General features: G+C 43.7%; 1 protein-coding gene across 1 annotated transcript; it reads left to right on the plus strand.

The window, feature by feature from the left end:
* The first annotated feature begins 460 nt into the window (after positions 1-460).
* LOC147903709 (uncharacterized) lies at positions 461-2,355 on the plus strand. Its single transcript, XM_087400743.1, has 2 exons — positions 461-861; positions 992-2,355. Exons 1-2 carry the CDS (start codon positions 555-557, stop codon positions 2,005-2,007), a joined length of 1,323 nt encoding a protein of 440 aa, XP_087256869.1. The 5' UTR covers positions 461-554; the 3' UTR covers positions 2,008-2,355.
* The last annotated feature ends 18,622 nt before the right edge of the window (positions 2,356-20,977 follow it).

Raw genomic sequence — 20,977 nt, forward strand, 5'->3', positions numbered from 1 at the left:
CAAGCGAGGCAGCGATGCACAGAGTACAAGAGATGAAAGCAACGAGCAAGCCATTGTTTAATAGAGTTTGGTAACACAGGAAATGACGCAAAGAATCACGTGAGTTTCGTATGAGATGCAAATGATTGGATCATTCTTGAGTGCCAGGAAGATGGGCGAGGTTGCCAAGCCAGTTACACGAATCTCCAAAAGTTGGCCTGGAGCTGGATGCACAGCTCTGCCAAAGGTGGTAATGTCCGCCGATTGGTGTGAATGGCTCATGCCACTCCCCTCGATCTCATGGGAGGGCATGCATCACTTCTTCTATGCGCCACCACTCGGTGTGAACCCTCGGGGAGGAGAAGGAGGAGCAAGACATAAGAGAGGGTACAAACTAGGGGGGGGGGGAAGATAAGGGTGGATTGGATAGAAAGTGAAGATGGGGAGGCAATCCAAAGTGGATATGGTTGGAGTGCAAAGGACTATGTTGTGTGTTTGTAGTTTGCTTGCCTTTTGTAGAGAATGGGAGGGGCTGGAATCATCTCTGTGCATATCTAGTGAAAGTCAATTTGCAAATGCTTCATTCTTCTTCCTTTCAACACTCCATACACAACATTGCTGGCTATGGCGTCTCTGCACAAATCTTGCCTGCTTTGAACATCTTTTCACCATTGCCTCTCCCCTCATCAGTTTCCTCCTATGGACGCATGGAGCTTCGCCATATTCTCTCCGCAAGACCATTCTCCTCCCTCGGCTCCGACCCTTTCGCCCTCCCTTCACTCCGTCCTTTGTTTTCTCCTCGCCTCTCCCCCGCGTCGCACCAGACCTTGCCTCTGCTTCCCTCTCTTTGCCATGGCGGGATGGAAATCGTTTCCGTAAAAGGTACCCTCCTCTCCTTCCGCCAGCTGATCTCTCGACGTTTTGTTCTGTTTTTTCTCTAGATTGCCACGTGTTTCGGTCGTATGGTCGACGACTGAGGCATGGCTTTTGATGCAGCGTTTCATATTGACAGAGCTTGCAGATGGGTCGTTGCTCTTCTCGTTCGGAGTCCTACCGGATTCTACATTTTCACCGAGTTTGGACGGTCCGCTGGCTTCCATCCCTGGAGGAAACGTTCCAGGAAATTTGGCAATCCCGAGCCGGTTGCCCTCTCGGTTCAGGAGGCATTCACCGATCCCTGTTAAGGCAGCTGGTGGGCGAGGGAAAAAAAAGGAAGGGGAATGCATCCAAGAGACTCTGCAGGTGAATGCTCCTACTAGCACGAAAGGCGTTCTGGAGCTACCCTCAAGGCCGAAGTCTTCGTTCGTGAAGAGATCTCCCGTACCCCAAAGAAAGGATGTGCGATCTGAGCCCTTTCTGGAACAGCTGGGGCAGGAAAAGAGCCCCATAGTCAATCATGCAGGTTCCGTTTCCAAGCAGAAATCAGACAGCGGGACAGGATCTCAAGAGGCAGAAGAAGCCGAACGATCACCATCGAGGTTTGTTCGGAAATCACCTAATCCTCCACGAAAACATATTTCAGATCCTGATCAATATTCAAGTGAGGCAGACGACCCTCCTACCAAAGCATTGGAGAATAGTGCAGCTGCCCAACATCCCAGGCCCAAGTCGAACTTCCATCGCAGGTCACCCATTGGACCCGTCACAACGACATCACCAAACCAAGCAGCGAAAGCTTCAGTCCTTGAGTCCCAGAGCGGCAACAGCTTGGAAGTCAATCCACCAACTGAATTGTTGTTGCGTGGAGATGAAGCTCCCGAGAATGTGGATGGGGCAGAGGAGAGTGTGAAATCTTCGAATGCTCAAGCTCAATCTGAACCCCCTCCTCTTGGTTTACTTTCTCGATCTGAACTTGGCAAATGTAAGTTGCCAGAGCTCAAGAGCATTGCCAAGTCCAGGGGCATCAAAGGGTATTCCAAGCTGAAGAAGAGGGAGCTTTTGGATCTTCTCAAAGGGTACTTCAAACAACAGAAGCGCTCTTCCAAGCTTGAGGGGGAGCTTCTGAATAAGAAGGGGGAGGACCTCTGATCAATCGCCCACGTTCTGATCTCATTAGCGTATGAAAGCTGTGAGGGCCTGAGCATTGCCAAGGTTTGGAGGCATCAAAGGCAGATTTCTTAGTTAGCTGTTGTGTTCATTACACTGTCAGAGTGCTTGATGTAATTTAGCTTAGCTCTTTGGAGTTGACCCATCGCTTGATTTCTTTTGATTGTGGAGAAATTGAGCTCATGCATTGTCTTATTTTAGATAGTGTATGACACGATCGAGTTGCAGGGTTTTGCAGTCTCTCAGAGGGTTCTCCAAGAGCCCCTTTGAGAGGGTTTTGCATTCTCTGATAGGGTTTTCCGAAGAGCTATCTTTTTTCAAAATTTTACATGCGCATATCATGTCTTTCTTCTGTGCAGTAATCTACACCTCAAAATCGTGGTAATCTGTTGTCATTCCTTCTTATTTTTAACTATTATTCGTAATGTAGTTGTGTATATAAAGAGAAGAAGGGTTTTTTCAAAAATTACAATAGTTTGGCAAGAGCGAAAAGAGGGAGCAAATCAAAGTTACAAGACGTTAGAACCACCCCTTCTAAGATAGTTGCACCACATTATAGACCTATGTAGCAAAGTAGCACTTGCTCAAGTAAAGACTCCAAAGTTTCCAAAACTATGAAGAAACAATTAAAAGCATAATTTTGAGAACTCGAGCATTCAAGGGGTAGGGAATTGATGTCTGGAGCCGATTTTTGAGAGAAAATTGGTGCCACCTGGCAATCAGTCAGGAGATGGTTCGGTTTTCGAACAGACATTGTCAATTGACGTCGAGTCTCGATCGTCAGTGGTTGGGGGAGGGGGATGGACATGTGTTGCGTGTAAATGGACATGTCACGTGGTTGTTTGTCGATTTTGTGGCGTGGTTGTGATATCTCGAGTTTGTTAGTCATCAGTAGCAAGTAGGGGAGATGGTGACACTTGTTGCAGCGTTATTGGTAGATATGGCAATTGGTTCGCGGTTCATTTATTGCATTCGGAGCAGTCTGCCACGGGAGATGGGCGTTAGCCGGTTGTCTTGGAAAGCAACCTGTCAATGTTTTGATCTCACATTATAACTAAGAAGTGGTTGCGATTGGACGGTCAGGATCTCTTCTCCGCCTGCCCTAGACGTTGACGGACGACAGAGCCATACCCATAGGCCGATGTTCACTTGACCCTGACACCCTCCCTTCTTCTGATCCTTCAACCATCAGCGACTGGGGTCGGCGAAGGAGAAAACTTGACCGTTCGATCCCAACCTCTACTTAGTTATAATGTGAGATTAAAACATTGATCAGTTGCTTTCCAGGACTATCGGCTAACGCCCGTCTCCTGTAACAGACTACTCCAACTGCAATAAATGAACCGTGGACTAGTCGCCATATCTACCAATAACGTCACGACACATTTCACCATCTCCCCTACCCACTGACAACTGACATGAAACTCGACATGTCAAAACCACACGTTGCAAAATCAATGAAGAGACACGTGAAATGTGTCCCCATCGCCCTCCCCCAACCGATGATGGTCGAAAATGGATCATCGATATCCGGTCGAAAACTGGGCCTTTGACTCTTGGCCTATGGCCGATCGTCGAGTGGTGTCGGTTTCCTCCCGAGAATTGACTCCCGACGTTGATTCCCTACCCCAACGCGCCTTGTCATGATGATGTGCTTGACGACGCTTCAGTGATGGATATTTCTCACTTGCCTGGCTCTTAACGCGGAAATTACAAAGCATGATGAATGGGGCCGATGGGCTTTGATTGTTTGGTTGAAGACTTGCAAGAGCTTAATGCTAAGCTCAGGTGCTCCACGCAAGGTGATAAATTTGATGCGCGTCTCTTCAAAGCTCGCGTTGCTATCTTTCATGGACAACGTTTGTCGTGAGAATAATCATCCTCACTTGTGTGGATTTCTCTTGCTCTTTATGGGTCAAGTCCCCTTGGAGGATGAGTTCGCCAGTGGTTTGATTTTGTTATTCAAGGTAAATGCTCTCTTTTGGGATTTTCGTTTCGTCGGTCACGATTTTTATCAAGCTTCTGTGGCTTCTTGGGTTGAGTGGGACTGGGTACTCTCGAGCTCTGTTGGCTTCAAAGGGAACCTTGTTTGTTCTTGTCAATGGCTGGGGTCAACAAAAGATCGATCCCTGCCAGTCCAACCTAAATCGTAATCCCTCCCATATGTTGATCGGAGCCATTCTCATCAACCGGTAAAAAGGACCGCTTCATCCAACAGTTCATGGCTTGCACCTCTTCACAACCGTTAGATCATCAAACTCGCATTAAAGATGGTGAGAGGAGCTTTTTTCTTACCATTAGATCTGAATGGCGAGCGATCAGCACCTTTTCCAAGCCGTTGGATCTTCCTCAGATCTAACAGCTTTCATAATTTTGTGGCTGTCAACGCTCATGTAATCTAGGGCACCATATGATGTCACCTCAAAATCACATCATCCGTATTTTTGCCATGTATTCGTTGCCGCCTCCCCCAGCCGTTGATAGCTAGGAATCCAACCTGATCGCGTATCCCGATCGAAAACGAAGGCAACCTGCTCCCAGCCTCCCGAGTAGCCCCTGTTTCCTCCTGAGAATCAGCTCCTGGAGCTGATTCTATTCCTTCCATGGTGAAGTGTTGCAGCATCATTGCCCTATGTGGGTTCACTTTCCGGGTTTACAGGGTTGGGTTTTATATTTTCCTCCATTGCAACCAAAGAGACCTACTCCCAAAGAATTACCGCCCGCAGATTTGCACTCTCAAAGTTGGTCCGCCAAAGTTTTCTACCCTAGGGTATTCTGTGTAATTGCCCGGTTACAGGTCACGGTGGAGTGGCTCTTTTGATTCGTGCAGATCGTAATCCGTGGTTTTTGGCTCAGGATGACCATGGCTTTTTAGTTTTAGCCTCTTTCTTCTCTCACTCTCAAGAGGTTATTGCGGTCTCCGTTTATGCTCCTAATTCCTCTGAGCATGTTGTTCTCTGGGATGCGTTGCGGGAGCAGTTTCAGGATTGTTACATGGTGTATGCGGGTGATTGGAATATATGACTTCTCTTGTTGCCGATCGATCTCATCTTCCCTCTGATGGCTCAATTGCTGAGGACATTGCTTGGCAGGCTTTTTTCGCAGCTTGCGGCTAGTGTGAGTTTGCATCCCTCTCTTCCCTTTGCCAATTCACTTGGCATGACCATCATGGGGGTCATGGAGGGCTGCTCGTCTCAACCGAGTTTGCGTCTCACATTACGCTTGGTGGATTGATCCATGTGTGGGGAGAGAACTCTTACATTCAATTGTCGCATCTGACCATTTGCCTGCATATCCATCTCATTGCCGACAAAAAACTCTTGCCCTTTAAGGTGGACACTTCGGTCTTCGGTGATTCTCAGTTTAATGTAGCTGCTTCTTCGGCTTGGCATGCTGCCCACCAACTGGCTTTCACTGATTCTGTTGCACGGTGGGAGAAGCTTTAAGAAATGTCACGCAGGTTTGTAAAACTCATGGTCGGCAGGTCAGGTCGTTTGATATAGGCACACCTCTCTCAGATCAGAGGGTCTCTGTTGGCTGCTCTGGATGACTCTCCTCAGGACCCCTATCTGCCTGCTCTACTCAAGTCTTTAGAGGTTCATTTGCGAGCTTGTGAACATTAGCAATTGGCTGTGGCTCGTATTCGAGCTAGATTGCGATGGATGGACTTCGGTGACCGCCAAACTAAATTCCTTTTTGATAACGTTCGGGAGAAACGAAATCGAGAGTGCATTTAAATTAGGATTTGGTGACGGTTTCTGTTGGCTTACTTACGTAATGCTTTGACTACCTTGTCTCTTAATGGGTACAACTATCAATCATTTCATTTGCAGTGTTCAGTCAGGCATGGTTGCCTCTTGCCCCCTCTTGTTTTTGCAATTATCACAGAGCCCTTACTCTATCAACTTGACTCCCGTATGGCTGCTAGGGCTATACGTGGTTTAATGCTTTTGGACCGGTCATTCTTCTCTTCACAGATGTTTGTAGATGATAATGCTAACTTTCTCGAAGCTCATCCACAAAATCTGTGTTCCTTTCTTGATGTGTATGAGGATTTTGCTGCTTTGTCGGATTTTAGGATCAATGTGTCCATAACTACCCTGCTTTGCGTATAGTTCTTGGTCGAGTGTGCGTTGATGCCGATTGACACTTGAGTTGTGATGGCACCTGACTAGAGGTTTTGGGTTGATGATCATGAGAAGTGTGTGCACAGGTTGACACTCAAGGATTTTTTTGGGCTCACTGGGAATCATATTGCTAGCCTAAGGGATGTTTAACTCTCATGGTGGCGGTCCAGTGCCCCATGGGATTCTTTGGTGATTTGGCTGATGCAGCTTGGGCAGGTGTGGCAATCTACCTTATCCTTTAAGCTTAACTTTGCCTTGTGGCATTTATTGGTTTCTAAATACCCAACCCGTGATCGGTTATCCAAGTGGCGAAGCGATATTTCTTCACTTTGCTCGCTTTGTAGAATGGCTTCTAAAACTCATCTGCATTTATTCTGGAACTGTTCGTTGATATGCCCCCTCTGGAGGTCCACTGTTGATTGGCTGGCTAGGGGCAATATTTTGCTTCACTGTTATTGGAAGATGGCTCTTCTCGACGTCCGTGGAAGTTTGATTGATCCTCAAGTTCTCATCTAGAATCTTAATTGGGGCATTCTCATGGGAAAAATATGGTGGATAAAAAATGTTTAGTGTTCCAACATGCATCATTTCCAGTTATTGCGCGGTTGGAGATTTAGCAAGAAGTTCTCCAACTGCTGTCATATTTTCACTATCGGTCAAAAGCTTTCGTGTGGCCTACTTGGATCTAAGTTTAGTTTAGTTGCTTAGCTTCATGCTACAATTCTCAAATTTTTTGCATTTAATAAAATACGCTCCTTTTTTTATGCATGCAAAGAAAAAGGTAGGACTTGGTGATGTTAGTGTTCAACCCCATTGCTTGCTCTTTAGAAGAACTTGTGCCAAATTACCATATTGACTTTACACTACATTGCAATGGTAACATATATCACATATTTATCTTTATCTAGGAGACTAATATGAGAGATTAGTCAATCATCTCTACCTCACCCCACATTAAACACAATCTGGAGAGGGTGCCACATATCCTTTGGTGGCATCTGGATTATTTCCATCTTTGCACATATTAAATGTTCATCCATATATTTCTAAGTGTCACCACCTTGCCTTGATTGCTAGAGCATCCGGAAGTCTTGCCTTTTCCTTTGTACGACCCTCTTGAATCTCCTCTTGCTGTGAAGGCAGTGTCATGATTCCTCAAATATGTTTGAGACCACGTCTCAATTGCTCCTGCATGAGCATGTCTGACATGAGTTGAAATGTTGGAGGAGCATCTCGAGTGACTAATGCAGTCACAAATTTTTCATAATCTGTTCCAAGTCCATTGATGACAAGTTGGACTAGTCTTTCTTGTTTGACCTCAAGCCCAAGTGATGTGAGCTGATCGCCAAGGTCCTTCAATCTGAGTAAGAAGTCGGAAGCATTGGATTGTTGTTCAGTTGATTCTCCAACAAGAGAATATGTGACATGTTGTTAGCATTGTATCTCCTTTCCAAAGCTTTTCAAACAAGTACAACTGAGGTCTGCCCACGAAGAAGAGGGATCATCATATCTTTTACATTGAAATTGATGATATTCAAGGCAAGTTAAGCCTTGTTATCACACTTTTTCTGTTTCTTTGTGAGCTCTAATTGCTAATCTGCCATAAGAGGAGTTGCCAAAGTTGGCTCGGGTCTCTTTTCATCTTCTGTCGACTATGTCCCACAAGTTCTTCGGCTGAAAAATGCTCAGCATTTTGAACTTCCAATTGCCATAGTTATTGTCATCAAGCTTGCTACTCTAATCAAGAAATATGGCATCATCATATGTTTTCACCATGGTGCACCAAAAAACAAATCTTGTATACAAATAACAACCAAGTGCTGGTGACAGATAGCGAGAGGCTTTACAAGGTTTGTAAAAGTGGTGCAAAAACCAAATGCCAAAATAGTCAACTGGTAACTTTACAATGTGGCATGTGCATGCAAAGGTACAACTATCCTGAATCAGGAACCCAAGCTGCCAAATGACTCAACAAGAGTGGATCTCTGTCAAAGAATGGAACAGGTGTCGGTATGTGTGAGATGAATGTCGATGATATGTTCTGTAGGGACTAACATCGTTCCGGAACTAATCGGGAATTTTTGGGCAGGGCTTCAGATTGGCTTTTCTGGATTATCTCCTCGACGGTAGCTAGTCCTATAACTAGTCTACACATCGAACTATATGAAAAAGCAACAAAATAGATTTTATCTTCATTAGATTTGTGCTGGGTTCGGAGAGGGTGTGATATGATCAAGAGTGGTGCCGATGAAGAGGTTTCTACAAATACTGCAAATCAAAAATCACAATGATGTAACAGGTGTATAGAGCGCGAGCTAGCGAGCGATTTCAGTTTTTAGACCGTCTCCAAATTTCAACTGGATAGAAAGATACGCCCTCCTGAAGAAAGACAAACTTTTGAGCATAAGAGGGCCCACAACAGATGCAATGATGATGTGGAAGGTGGATGGTCACATGCAGTGTGCCTGTGAAGCTAAGGTGGCACTCTGGGCTAGCGGACTAAACCTGAGATGTAACCATGGTTAGTTAAACCATGGCCAGTGGTAACCAGGGTTCCTTCCACTCCATGTCAACTTGACCTAACCGTGGTGTGATTAGAACTGAACCAAGGGTCAATGTAACCTAAGCCTGGGCTATCTGCCACGTGTCAGCCTGTGAGGTAGTGAGAGATGGTGAGAGATAACGTAGAGAGAGAATTGGTCCATGGAGGACAGAAATGGACGACGAAGAGAGGCGCGACTGAGGAGCTATGCAGAGGTTGCGTTTCACGGATGAGGAGCTTGCTGGAGAGTGGACCTCATTGGAGTTTTCTCGGTCGGTTCATGAACTTGCAGATGCTGTTGGTCAAGGCTGCCTGTCGCGAGCCATCCGTTGCAGGCTGCCCGTCGTAGCTCATGCATGAGCCGTCCGTTGGAGTCGTCCTTGAAGAGCGTCTGAGTGTTGAGGCTCTTTGGTGAGCTCGGGCTAGCGCTCCTGTGTTGCTGAGGCTAGGAGCTTGTGCAGCACTGTGAGGAGGTCTTCCGTTCGTGAGCTTTGGATCGTTGTGGAGATGGCACGCTGCTGGAGCCTAGCCTACGTTGCATGACCTGCAGCTACGGAGCCATGTGTAGGAGACGGCTGATGAAGGAGATGGCTGAGAGGCGCCAGTCGTTGCAAGGTCATTGGCCTGAGAGGCGCCAATTGTGCGTTTATAGAGGAGGCGAGCTGAGCAGCCACGAGCTGCGTTGTGCTTTGGAGATACGTATTGGACGTCTAGGTCGGTCGTTTGTTGAGGGTTGGCTGGTGCATGAAATACTTGGCACTGCTGTCGGTTGGAGCATCTGCTGCAGCCGAGCTTTGGCATGGAGACAATACAATAGGTGCTGCTATTGAAGCTGCGTAGTCGCTGGAGGGGTGCGCCGTGGCTTGCCACACGTTGGTTACACGGGAGAGGCTCAGCCGATATGGTTGGCATCCCTCATGATTATGGCTAGCACACAGAGGATGAGGAGGGACTTCACTTGGGAGATGGTAGCCTGGCTCAGCAAGGGAGCACACGCCTTCTAGATTGACCCTATTTCACTGGCATACATGATACATGAACAATAGGTCTCATGGATAGAGATTGTGATGCATATTAGTCCTCCTACATGCCTACCACCTTTACCGGAGGATAGTGTATGGGAGACAGGATCCAACATTACTGTTTGGAACATCCGAGTCGCTCGGTGTAGCTGAGTGATGGGTGGCTAGCTGATTTCTCCGACGGCTACCCTAGTAGCCATCTAGCAAGGCATCATCTTCACTTTGCATGCCATTTGGGAGCACCATACTCCAAGTTCGAGAGCGGCTATCAAAAGGTAGGAATGATTTTGCCAGGCGTGGCCTACAAGAATCTTCTACACCCTTCCTATGAGAGGTATTCACTGTATGTATAGACCACCATCTTGCTTGTTAGCTCCTGTTTCAGAATCTCTCTAAGTGATGAGCCTTGGGATTTGCAAACAAGTGGCTTTCCTAACCTATTCTTTTTGTACTTTTATCGATAGCTCCTTTTGGAAGCTGTTTGTATGGTGTTTTCAAGTATTAATAGAATTTACCTTTTTTTGGACAAAAAAAGGGCAAAAAATATAGATAGTATGAGGCATTAAATAATATGCATTTAAAGATTTCATTCAAATGCATTTGAACATTCACGGATTTTATTTTTTGAGGCACCCTAGATTGGTTGTTGAATCAAATGCCTTAGACTGGATAATGGGGAAGAATATGTATCCAAAGACTTTACTAAGTTTTGCAAGCAATGGGAAATGTGCAAAGTATCTTCCTTGCCCAAAACATAGCGACAAAATGGAGAGAGAGCTAATTGAAGAGGGTATCATTTTTTACATTGCAAGAAGTGTGGAAAGGAGAGTTCTTAGAACTATATAAGGACATCTACAAGCAAGATGCTATCATGAACAATGAGGTAGCCACAACACTCGCTTGTTCTTTTGCTGCATACAAGCACTGGGAGATAGTAGATTGGGTGGTTTTTGAAAGAAACAAGAATACGAGGGCACATGTACATCCTAACTTGCCATCTCATGGCTCTCTCATAGATGTGAAGCCATAGGTTTCCAAGCTATCTATGAGTTATGGTTCCCAATCTCTTCATGAAGAAGAGATGGCCATAGTCATTGGTTGGGAAACCCATCATAATGAGGTTTTTCAAGAGATTTTAAAAATTGTATTTCTTTAGGAACATGGTTTTTACACTTTTATTTTCACTAGAACTAGATCCCTTTATCATAAAAATATATGAAATTGTCACTCATTCAATTTTACATAACATAAATTTTCTTCTTCATAGACATCCTTTGTACCCCTCTTATTACCTTAAAAAGTGTTGAAAAATAATTCATTTAAGAAACCTCCCTCATAATCACTCTTAATGTAATAATATTATACATATATAATTACTTATTAAACACATGTATATCAAAATGACAAGAGCTTTCTAGTGTTTTAATAGCACAAATAACAAGATATTTATGGATATGTTTTCAAAGAAGTTTAAATTACTATAAATAAGTATTAACTTGGGCTTATATATCACTCTCATTGAATCCATGTAATATTTAATAACATATATGAAATATTTTTCAAAATATAACCCCATACATGTGCTCAAATGGGGTTTTCTGATCAATTTGAGTGGTTGAATCACTATATTTAGACATTGGATGTGAAAGTTATGCCACTTTTAAAAGTGCTGTCCATGGTAGTTTCGCCAACGAAACTACCTTGGAAGACCTACTTCAAAGGGGTTTCGCTGGCAAAACTACCTTGATGGCTTGCTTTAATGAGGTTTCTTTGGATAAACCTTTTCATGAGGCTAGGTTAAGAGAGGGTTTTCGATGTCACCCCCTATTAAGTAAAAGTTGTAAGAAGGATCATAAGGGGAATTTTCATAGAGAAGTCTACTCTACATGTGGGTTTCTTCAAAATCCATCCCATTATGTTACTCACCATCCCTAAAGATTCATGTAAAGATTTGTGTATAAGATAGGCACTGCTATAATACTTTGCATATTTCTAAGTGAAACTATGTTTTGTTCCGAACTAGTTATGCCATATTTTTACATAATTGGAAGTTTTTTTTTTCCTTCGCTCGGACGCTTGGAAAATGCTCGTCCCCATGTTGGATGTGATTTGATCAAGGCAACTCTGAAGAAATACTTCAAAGGTTGTGACAAACAAATATCACCAAACTAAAATAAGTGGTAGGACTACCTAAGATATGCTAAAGTAGTATAGATCTATCGAATAATGCATAATAAAAACCGTTAAACTCACTCTCAAATAAGGGATCCAAGGGGTGCATAACATTGATGGCTAGAAAAGAAAGTATGGTATGTGTAGAGAAGCTACTGTGCTTTGTAGAAATGTCCCATAAAATTTTAAAATGTATAATAGTCAAAGACTATCATGGCAAACCATTAGGAAGACTTGATCACCTAAATGACCTGAATGTCTTGAACAATCAAGTAGCATGAGCTAAAGGTAAGCTAGAATGGGAGTGTCTAAACATCTATTAGCACATCAGATGATGATGTATCTATCACAAGCTCGTTCAAGAGCTGAGGTCGAATAGTTGTGATAGAAAAAATTGAATGCATGAGTTGTCTCACAAGCATGTGAGTTGCCAAATGTTGAAATAGCATGAAGGTATGGGGTCCAAGAAATAAGTAGTCTTGTGCCAAAAAACCAAAAAATCATAAAAGAGATGGTATACATGAAGGCAAGGTGTGACAATAACATCCACTATAGGTAGGTGAAACACCTATAGCAATCTAAAGAAAGTATGTCCCAGTGAAATCTTCCAAGACAAAGACAACTACTAATTCTTACCAACTCACTTTCAACACAATCTCCTATATCGTGTGGCTGAGTGATCAGGGTAAGGGTCTAGATACCAGATTGTACTATGACATGTCTAAAGTTAGATATATTCTTAGGACATCTTGATTTCATGCATAGGAGTCTACAATCATTAAGGTGATTTTGTGCTACCACAATATCATTGCAAATGGAGTGAAGATCTTCTTTGTTTTGTGAGCTTTGTGGATTGAGGCTAGCTGCTAGATAATTGCCTGAAAGCATCATTATAATGGAATCTTCAATCTTTCTAATCTTTATTTCAAGATGACCTCTAGTGCCCTTTTGTTCATCAGGAGAACAAGCTAAGCCTTGTTCTCCGTGGCTGTCGTAGCTTGTTGTAACTTACAAGACGTGTGGGCAAGCCTCGGACAAACCCTAATGTGACCCTAATGGTAGAAATCATTGATCCCAACTTGTGAGCCCCCGATTTAAGCAAAGGGGCTTGGGGATAGTGGATCCACAACAACAAAGGAATCTCACAATAGGGCAGCAAAGGGGATGGTATACAGTAGATGATAGGGGCTTGGGGATAGTGGATCCACAACAACAAAGGAACCTCACAATAGGGCAGCAAAGGGGATGGGTAGTAGGGTAGCAAAGGCTCTACAATTTGGCCTTATATAAGCCTGAAGTTAGCTAGCTAGGGTCAGCCGTATGGCCTAGTCTCCTGAGTAGTACCAATAGGCATTGGTGCAGTAAGCTAAGTCAGTCCCTACAGTTGATTTTGAGTCTTTGAATTAGGGCTATAAACATCCCACTCCTACCCTCCCATTTCCTCGTTCACTCTAGCACTGAAGGTTGCCAAAGCCAATGCCTCTTGGAGTCCACTAAGGAGAGAGATATCTGTAGTAAGTTTTTCCTCACCTTTGAGGAGCTTATTTTGTGCTCACACTGAGCCTTGTTTACCCATGTTTGTGGAAGAGTATACTCTTAGTTTCTCTCTCTTTTTGCTATCTATCTAGATCTCTACTTGTGAGTGTATCATCAGGTGTTTGTGAGTGTACTTGAGCTGAAGGTCAGAGAGAGGTGTGAGTGATTCTATCCTCCTATTTCCAACATGGTATCAGAGCAAGGTTTTGAGCTCTAGAAGGAAAGAGTTCCTCAGTAATAAGGCAACACCAATTCACATTCGTGTTTATTGTGTGTTCTATTTATCTAATACAAGTCTATTTTTAGATCTGCTATGTGTTATTACAACAAAGATGGACTAGACAGAAGCTTCCATAGCCTCTTCAACCACTACTCATCCTTGCTCTTCCTCTTCTCATCTTCCTTGATCTTTTATCCTAAACTTTGGCAATTTTGGGAAGCTAGGATGGGAGTAACTATCCCTATGGAAGGTGAATATTTGGAGCCAATTCATGGCTTAAAAAGTATGGAAGCTCATGACAGGCATTGACAAAAGGCCGAAGAACATTCTAATAGCAAGGGAAGAATACTAATGTCAGTAGACATAGAGGACCTCACAGCGTGGGAAGAAAAGGATGCCCAAGCCAGATCCATGCTGATAGGGATGATGGAAAACATAGTGATCCCCCCTATCCAGTTGGTGGAGATGTCTTAGAGGCATGGGCCATACTAAAAGATCTATATGAGAAAGATAACACATCTTGGATGCTCACTCTCCAGCATCAATTGTACAATCTAGATATGAATGAGGGAGACAATGTACATGACCACCTGACAAAGATCAAGGTGGTGAGGGACCAGCTTGCTTCAGTTGGCCCCAAAAGGTAGAATCGAGTCAGCTCGCATTACTGACACTTCACAAGTTACCTAGGAGTTTCAAGAGCTTTGTGATGGCATTCATGGCTTGTAGGAGGAGGCTCAAGAGAAACTATTCAACTAATTGAATGAAGAAGAACTTGTGACGAGGGACACGCTTGGCAAAGGCAGGTCCAAGGATTCCAAGAACAAAAAAACCAAGGATGTAGAGAAAAAGAAGAAGATGAAATGTTTTTACAGCGAGAAGCTTGGTCACTAAGCCAAGAACAAAAAGACCGAGGACGGAGAGGAGAAGAAGAAGATGTCATGTTTCTGTGCAAGAAGCTTGGTCACACCTTGGGGCGCCAACTCAATATGTAATATGTTACTACACTCATCCGAAATCTACGGTATGGGGGGACAAGGTCCATATATAATTGCCATATGAGCTAGGAACCGCAGATGTCTGTCATGCCATCAAATTTGACCCAAAAAGCACAAGAACTCCTTAGGTGTTGTTGGAGCAGGTGCTTGCATAATCACTGGCACTTTGTCCGGATCCACTACTCGTAATTCCTTCTGCCGAAATCACATGCCCCCAAGAGTCGGCCACTACGGACTGCAAACACGTTTCGTAGGATTCAGGCTGAAGGAGACCTCCCTGCATCATTGGAAGCACTTTCACAAATGCTCTAGGTGGTCAATGAATGTTTCGAACACACTGAGATCATCCAAGAAAATCAGCATGAGATCCGTCAAGGGCTGAAAATCTCTTACATTGCTCGCTGAAAAGTTGAGGGAGCATTCTGCAATCCAAACCACATGACTATACAGACATAGACCCCTCATGATGTGATGAACGTTGTCTTGGGCTGGTCTTCTGGAGCCATCCTGATTTGATTGTACCCACTATACCCATCCAGGAAAGAGTATGCCTCATGCCCTACCACTTCGTCTAACATAGAATCCATGTACGACAAAGGGAATGGATCGGGTACCATGGCTGCATTCAGCTTGCGATAATCTACACAAATCTGCAATTTCTTATTCTTCTTCGACACAATGACAATTGGGGAAATCCACTCTGGGTTCTTGATCAGTGCGATGAATGCCACCCACAACAAGCGCTCCAACTCTTCTCACACGTGCTTGGCCACATGCGGATTTATGCGATAGCACTGTATCTTTGTTGGAGTCACATCACCCGATGTTGGTAGAATTTTGGATGAGAAAGGATTCCTCCTCATCATCCTCAAGTCCATTAGCCATGTTCACCATCTCAGTCATACCGCATCTGCCAAAGGTGCCGCCACTCCCATTGTGACCCACACTTTCTTCTTCCCCCCTCCACACTAAAATGATGTTCTACTCCCAATTTTGCTTGACCTTTGCTTTCTGCAACCAGAGCCTGCCCAAGAGGACGCTATACTCTGGTGTCCCGGCTTCCATGTTTAGCACCATGAATGAGACCACGAACGAGATGCTCGCCACCTCCAAAACAATTGCCCTTAAGATTTTGAGTGGTCAGACATCCATCCCATTTCTTGGCAGATCTTCAACGTGACGATGTTGACCCCCGAACCTCCATCTACCACCAGCACCTGAGCAAACGTCCATCCTTGTGCTTTTGTGGATATCATCGAAATTCTCATGTCCATTAGAGGGACCACCGGTACTGGAGAGGAATCAGCTTGGCATAGATCCACCTCTTCTGGCTCTGACTCTGTGTGAAGGGAATGCAACAATTGCCAGTGGAATCCAAGAACCAAGTTGAGTAATCTTCCCAATGAGATTTGGATCGATGCCTCAAAAATGCATTCCAACCTCGGGCTCCCTTTGTAGAGAATTTGCCAACTTCTTGGCTTGGTTAGCTACCAACAATGGAGTCGCTTCGACTACCTTTGAGCCATTCCCTAGTAAGTGAAGTTTGAACTTGGCTTGTGCCTTTGACTCCGGTTGGACAACTGGTTCCACGAACTGCACCTTGCATGCCCCGATTGGCGTCTTTGCGGACTCTGCCAGTTGCATCAATGGTGGCTCCTCCATCACCAACTCAGAGACTTGTCATCGTACATGCTCTTGTGTTGGCCAATACAGTAGCTTGTCGCCTTTCTTGGGAGTCAACCCCTGCAACTTGGTACTAGCACAAGTGATTATGCTAATCTTCGAGCACACCAACTGATCATCATCAACAACATGTACCATAGAAGTGCTCGGCATTTTCCTGGTCATCTTTTACTGCTCTGCTCATTGCCAATCCCATTCCTAAGCATCCAGGGATTTGTTCCGCCAATGGCCTTCACCCAAGCAGAACAGGCAGGTTTTCGTATCAAACTCCCTTAAGCTTGTCCTATTGACATAGATCATTCGGCTTGGTCACCTTTACTCGTTGATTAAACTACATTTGGCAATTGTACTCTTTGGATGTTAACATGCTGCCTTTCTTGTTGCTAATCCATCGTTGTGTCAGCCACATTGGAGGAGGTTGGTGGAGTTTCATTCCATTCTGGCTCATGTGCCCCAATCAAAAATGCCACAAAGAAGTACTTGGCTACTCAATTATTGCAACAATATGATCAGACTCCCTTGATACATATAAGGGATACAATGTCCCACACTTGGCACCTCTACCTAAAACCATAGAGCCCTTTTGAATTTTCCAACTCTGAAACCAAAGGTGGTCTAAAAACCATCATCATCTAGTTGAAACTTTGTCACTTGCTCCCACTATGTCACATGCATAGTTATGTCCAAGATGCACACAACTTGTCTTTCCACTATCATAAGTGGTGAACCATTCCCTATGGGGAGTAACATGGAATGAAGCACCAGAATCCAAAATCCAATCTTGAGAGTATGCATCATCTGAGGTGGTAAGCAACTCTATAGGTAGACTAGACATGAAGAGAATGCCATTGTCACTATCATCATTGACTACATTGATCTCCTCGATCTTCAATTTTCCTTTGTCCTCCCTTGACTCTCTTCCTTCTTATTTGCACCCCAATTTGCATTCTTTTTCTTATCCTTTTGCTCTCTTTTCATCTTGTAGCAATCCTTTTTCATGTGGCCCTTCTTGCCACAATAGTAACACTCAATGTTCTGTGCCCTAGATTTGCTACGAGACTTCCCTCTTTCTTGGGACTTCCCCTTGAACTGTGATTTGTCCCTTTGCATATTTCAGGATGCATCCTGCTTGTTGCCATACATAGACTTCTATCTAATCTCCTCATTTAACATGCTACCTACAACTTCATCAAACTTCAGTACACCAAGTGCAGAGTTACTGGACAGCTATACGAAAGGTATCCCATGAGGATGGCAATGAACTTATATAAGAGGAATATTGCCTCAATCTCCACATCAAAATTCATCTTTTGAGCTTGAAGCTGGCTGTAAATAATATTGAATTCATTCAAGTGAGAAGCAATGGAGACCCCTTCCTTAATTTGTAGCTCAAACAAACTCTTCATGAGGTAAACTTTATTAGAGGTAGCTTCCTTCTCATAAGTTGCACATAATTTCTTCCACATCTTCCGTAGTCTGCTCATTTACTGCTATGAAATAATCTGACTCTGGAAGATGAAGTCTAACAGTATAGTTTTCTAATGCATCCAACTCATTCCAATCATCCTGAAACTCCTTAGACATATCTGCAAGCTTAGCTTCAATCCCTGCCAAGGGATTAATCTGCTTCTTTTGAATAAGCACATCCCTTATCTGTTCTTTCCACAAAGAAAATTTTGTCCCATCAAGCTTTTTAATGATGAAAAACTCCGTTTTAGACATGGAAGAGGATGCCATGATGCAAATAAAGCAAAATCCCAAATGCTAGTACCTGCAAGAGAGAAATGCAAATACTAGGTGCACCCACATATGTCTGCCTTAATGAAGGATAGTGTCACAAAAACTCAAGGCTCAAATCATCAAAATTCATCTGACTCATGTGCATATACTATGCATCCATATGAGCAAATCTGGTCTAAAAGAAAATGTGAACCTGCAATGACAAAACAATCGCAAACCCAATCCCAATAAGAGCCAAATGCCTCAAGCATAAACACCGTCCATGGGCATAAGCATCAATAATGTCTCATCCAAGAGATCATAGCACTATCAGTGCATCAACTATAATGTGTCAAAGCTATCCCTTAGTATAAAATAGCATCTGTATGCTAAACATCCATCAATAAAGCATCCCACAAGGAAATATGGGCCTATCAACACATCGAACAAGGATCTCAATGCATCCAAATGGCTTGTAAAGCATCTAGTAGAACCCAATCCAAACCACAAATGAGTGCACATGGCTCAAACTACAACCAGAGTGATCTAGATAAGGTATATCCAAGAAATCACAGCACTACAATAATGAACGCTAGTGAAAATAGAACCTAGGATGCCTCAAAACATGGGTGTCACTGCATAATCGGACTCAGCAAGAAAATCTGCAAATATTTCTCTTCTATTAGAACTCCAAAATCCCAGCCGATGGATGCAAAATTGAGAGTCAACCCTTGTAGTTTACTAGCAATAATTAAGACCTTCGATAACTTAGAATTTAGCAAAATGCCACATGGCACCTATGTAGAGCTTTGGACAAAATCTAAAATAGAGAGACAAAATGGCAACATAGAGTTTTGGATCTCTGCGAATACTCCACTAAATCACACAAGACTTTGTAGGTAGCAATTTTGGCCCATCTCCAAGTCACCAGAACTGAGGGAATCAGAAATGATGGTCTCTACGAACTGGTCTAGTACATGAGCATTGAAATGTAGAAGAGAATCAAAAAAGATGAAACGCTTGATTCCGCAACTTATTACTACTCCTGCTCCTTCTCCCAGGTTGGTTGGAAGCTAAATGGAGGCCTGGAAGTGCTTTGGTAGTGGAACTTGAACTGGAGCTCATGGGTCACAAAAAACAGCGTCAGTAGCAACCTGATTTATGAAAATGGGCTCCTCCTTGCTCGTCTTTCACAGAGCTCACAAAATGAGCAACAGAGTCCAAAGCCAGGGAATGCGAGCACCCACGAGATGATTCCAAGAGAAATTGGCTCACTCAGGCCTAGAGAACGTCACAGGCTCCAAAACCGCCTTAAATTTCATTTTTTGGTTTCAAAAACCACTCCACAGACTTCCAAAACCATCAAGAGGCTTCCGCAAAGTTAAAATACCACTTGGGTAGCTCAAACAAGCACACCCACAGGCTTTTGCAAAGCTGCAAATGCCACCCACATAGCTGTATGGATGCAGAATGACCTCTTGGCTAGACCACCCACAAGCATCAGATAGACCACCCGTGCTTTGATACCATTTGAGAGATCTCAGCAACAGAAGTAGAATGGAAGAAGATGAGAAAGGTGTAGAACACCCTAATCTTCTATGTCATCCATATATATGTGTGTTTGAGTATTGCACATAACCGGAGTTAAGGCACAGTGGCCTTGAACCCCCACAAATAGCTCACTTCTTCCAAATTCAATAGTTTCTATAAGAGTCATTGGATCAAGAGGCAACTTATTGTAGCTTACACATCTTAGCAAAATGGAGTTGTTGAGCAAAAGAATCAGACCATCATAGAGACATGTTTAACCATGATGCGAGGAAGAAGTATCTCAAAAAGCTTATCGGGTTGAAGTTGTGAACATTGCCATTTGCATCCTAAACAAAAACAAGTCCAAGGCTGTTGATAATATGACTTAAAAAGCCTACATATCTCATTTGAAGACTTTTTGTTCTAATGCATTTGTTCATGTGCATTAGGATGAGCAGATAAAGATGATTCCAAAAGCAGAAGACATATCTTTTTCAGGTATAGTGAAGAATTCCCACGGGAAGGGGGGGGGCACTCAGAAACATGTAACATAGCATGTTAGTGCACAAAGGGGTGTTTTCTTAATAGGCAGATTGACATACCGTGTACATGCATGAGGGGATTTATAATGTAGCAACTCAGTATAATTTATAAGTGTAGATTTCTATATGGGGTTTATGAAGAGTGAACCCCTCTAGGAAAAATCCAAGACTTATCACCTCTACAACCTAGTGACAAACCAGATCCATACCAATAGGGATGTGATCTTTGAAGGGACAGAGCCCGAGGCTCAAGAACTTCTAGCACTACCCCAACCAAGGTTACCATCAAGCAAATTGAAAAGACTAAAGCACCTGAGGAGGAGGAGGAGGAGCAAGGCGACCCATTGCCAACTCCAAAGGAACCGCTAGTAGAGAAGAAGCTACATTAGTGGTGTTTGAAGACTTTAGAAGACTCCCAGGCTACTAAAATTCCCAAGAGCAATTTCAGAGTTCAGTGGTCTCAACGCAATGTGAAGACTCCCTCTATGAACTATGCAATGGTGGCTCAACTCGAGGATCCTACATCCTTCATCAAGGAGGCATAGGATATCGTTGAATGGCATAATGTATGAAGGTAGAAATGGATGCCATTCTGAAGAACAACACTTGGGATTTGGTGGACAATCTACCCAAGCTAAAGGTGATTGGTACCAAATGGGTGTATAAAGTGAAGTCCAAGTCTGATGGGAGCTTGGATAAATACAAAGCATGATTTTTGGTGATAGGTTACCCACAGTCAAAGGGACTTGATTTTGATGAGACCTTTCCCCCCACAGCCAGGATGGTGATGATATGCACTACTATTGCTTTGGCTACCCATCATGGATGACCTATCTTGCAGATGGACATGAAGTCTGCATT

Source organism: Dipteris shenzhenensis, chromosome 3 (assembly GCF_047967505.1).
Source record: "Dipteris shenzhenensis isolate YYH24624 ecotype China chromosome 3, Dip_SZ_1.0, whole genome shotgun sequence".
Classification (NCBI taxonomy): Eukaryota; Viridiplantae; Streptophyta; class Polypodiopsida; order Gleicheniales; family Dipteridaceae; genus Dipteris; species Dipteris shenzhenensis.

What these genes read in the sequence shown, in the direction of transcription:
- LOC147903709 (XM_087400743.1), top strand. Translation starts at nt 555, where the DNA reads ATGCTTCATTCTTCTTCCTTTCAACACTCCATACACAACATTGCTGGC. An exon ending in GGAAATCGTTTCCGTAAAAG is followed by an intron (nt 862 to 991) that starts GTACCCTCCTCT and finishes TCATATTGACAG; the next exon opens with AGCTTGCAGATGGGTCGTTG.